Source organism: Echinops telfairi, unplaced genomic scaffold (assembly GCF_000313985.2).
Source record: "Echinops telfairi isolate 266 unplaced genomic scaffold, ASM31398v2 ScPeMD7_7410;HRSCAF=8448, whole genome shotgun sequence".
Lineage (NCBI taxonomy): Eukaryota > Metazoa > Chordata > Mammalia > Afrosoricida > Tenrecidae > Echinops > Echinops telfairi.
In genome coordinates, this window is record NW_022111310.1 from 17,708,629 (window position 1) to 17,711,251 (window position 2,623).

Below are 2,623 nucleotides of genomic sequence, written 5' to 3' on the forward strand. Positions count from 1 at the left end.
GGGAATGGGGAGGGAGGGATTCTTCCCAACGCTCAGGGACAAGTTCAGGAGCAGTGGTGGAAGGTGGGAGGTTGCAGGGCCAGGAGGCAGACCTCTGCCTGTGTGACCCTGCGCTTTGCTCCCCAGATGGAAACACCATGCCCCAGGAGACCAGTGTCTGCAAAGCCTGTGGCTAGAGGGCTTAGGAGGTGGGATGAGACAGGGAGGGGGAAGGAAGGATCCCTGCCAGCATCCGGGCCATGCAAACTGCATCCCCACATGGTCAGCCACGATACCCAAGGAAGAAAGGCCTGGCTCTCTGTCATGGAGCCCTTCCTCCCCTCGGTTTCCCCATCAGGAAAAGAGGACAGTAGACCCTGCAGAACAGGCCTGCTGTCCTGGCACAGGACTTGAGAGGAATGGACCCCTCCCCTGAGCTCCTAGGCCTGAGGCCTTTGGAGCAGGACCCAGCTGGAGAGGGCAGTAGAGGGCACCCCCCACCTCTCTGGGCCACCCCTCTGAGTATACCTGGTTCTGGGCCTTAGCTCAACTCCTGTCAGCCCAAGACCAATTCCTGGCAGAGATTTGGCCCCTCTCTCAGGCACCATGCAGGATCTCTGTCATTTCCTGGGGTTTGAGTCTCCCATGGGTGTGGCTGTTAGCCATCCCTCCGTCCCCACCCCCACCCCCACTGCCCAGCTGAGGAGAGCATGGTGAGCAGGAGGGACCTGGTGGAGGCTCACACAGACAGATGGCATAGGCCGCATCCCTGGCATCCCAAGCCCGGAGACTACACAGGCTCTGTCAGCCTGAGGGGCCAGCTGGGTGGGGCCCAGCCAGATGGGGGCACGTTGTTCTGCCCTTGGGTCTACTGACCGAGCTTCTGGGCGCCAGCCTGGCTCAGACTTGCATGGCCTTTCCGGCCTTGGTATCTCTGATGCAGGCCCTGTGGGCATCCGAAGTCTGGGATCCCTGCGGGTCACCAGGCACAGAGGCTTGTCCTCACACTGGTTCTTTATCTGCAGGGGGAGCAGGGTGATGATGGCAAGGCTGAGGGCCCCCCCGGACCACCTGGAGATCAGGTAAGCACCCCCGCGTGTCCCCTGGGCCACCCACTGTGTGGCTTGCCCTGCAGCGGGTGGCCCACGGTTTGCTGTGGTCTTTGTTATTCAGGGGTCCGTGGGCGATCGTGGAGACCGCGGGGAACCGGGGGACCCTGGATACCCTGTAAGTATCGACAGGAGGGGCAATCCTGGGGCCCCGGGAATTGGAACAGATATCACCTTCCCCAAAGAGAGGGGTAGGGGGCAGAGCTGCCTTTCCCTGTGTATGGTCCTGAGCACCCCTCCATCTACAGCAGCCTGATTGGGCCTTGAGAAAGCCGTCCTCCCCCAGCTGGCTCCCCTCTGCTGCCCCCTTCACCGTGTGTCCCGGGAGGCTAGGGATACCAAAGGGCTAGGAATAAGGTTTCCTTGGCATCCACCCTGGGCCCAGGCCCCTCCACGATGGGCCCGCCTCACCTGTGTCTCCTTGGCTTCCAGGGCCAGGAGGGTGTGCCAGGCATCCAAGGAAGGCCGGGCCAGCAGGGCCGTCCTGTGAGTGGTACTTCCTGTCCCACCCCCTCCTGCCTTGAGGGTGGTGGATGGGGGAGTCAGAGAACCTGGACCTTTTAAAGCTTAAAGGAGCCCTTCCTGGGGTCGGTTCTGGGTTCTCCTTCCCCGGCCCTGGGGGCACCCCAGAGCCTGCCTCCCCAAACCCCTCCCCACCCTCCCCCTCCAGGCGGAGACTGGCCACCTCCCCGGGAGAGTCCTGGGGCTGCCTTGTGTCATCTCACCTTGGTTTGCAGGGGCACCCTGGACCCCGGGGGCGGCCGGGACCCAAAGGAGCAAAAGGCGAGGAGGTAAGAGCACAGATTGTTCCCTGGGGAGACGGTGGCCGCGGGAGGGGCAGGGACTGGCCCCGGGTCCACAGCAAGCTGGAGGCAGGGCTGGGAGAGGGTGGGAGAGGGAACCACAGGAGGGGTGGCCCATCTGAGGCTTGCAAGGCCTTTCCTGGCTCGGACCCCTCCACACAGCTGGGATGATCGGCCCCTGTCCAGTAGCCCTGGGAAGCAGGCAGCTAGCTCCAGAGGTTGGCCCACTGAGAAGGAACAGTGGGCTTGGAGTCCAGGCTAGTGAAGACCCACTTCCTGCTGTCTCCCATCACGACGTGCTGCAGAGAGCATGGGCCTGAGCTAGGTGGGGGGTGGGGGGTGGTATTGGGGGGGCAGGGATGCTCCAAGCTGCGCTTGTGCAATGCCTGTCCCTGCCCTGGAGGGCTGCCTGGCCAGTTGCCCATGGGCATGGGCTCCGACCAGGAAGCTGCCAGGGGCCCGAGCCCTTGGGAACCCTAGCAGGTCCAGTGACAATACCTAGCAGATCCCAGGGCCAGCCCTGCCCCCCCACCTATCGACTCAGGCTGACCGGCCTGGGAGCCGAAGGGGCAGGCCAGCCAGTTGCATGGGCCCCTGTTCTCTCAGGGCTCCCGCTCCTCCAAGAAGCCTCGCTCACGTGCCTCTCGATTTTTCAGGGACCAAAGGGGAAACAAGGCAAGGCTGGGCCACCAGGCAGGAGGGGCACCCAGGTGAGTCCACTGCAGCAGCTGC

The 2,623-nt window shown here is 63.6% G+C and overlaps 1 protein-coding gene across 1 annotated transcript in view; it reads left to right on the forward strand.

Annotated features, from left to right (window-relative positions):
* COL27A1 (collagen type XXVII alpha 1 chain) overlaps positions 1 to 2,623 on the forward strand; it is a 141,458-nt gene that overhangs the window by 121,214 nt on the left and 17,621 nt on the right. The window contains exons 42-46 of the mRNA XM_045296543.1: positions 1,005 to 1,061; positions 1,153 to 1,206; positions 1,521 to 1,574; positions 1,826 to 1,879; positions 2,548 to 2,621. Coding sequence (XP_045152478.1) covers positions 1,005 to 1,061; positions 1,153 to 1,206; positions 1,521 to 1,574; positions 1,826 to 1,879; positions 2,548 to 2,621 — 293 coding nt within the window. The remainder of the gene's footprint in view (positions 1 to 1,004; positions 1,062 to 1,152; positions 1,207 to 1,520; positions 1,575 to 1,825; positions 1,880 to 2,547; positions 2,622 to 2,623) is intronic.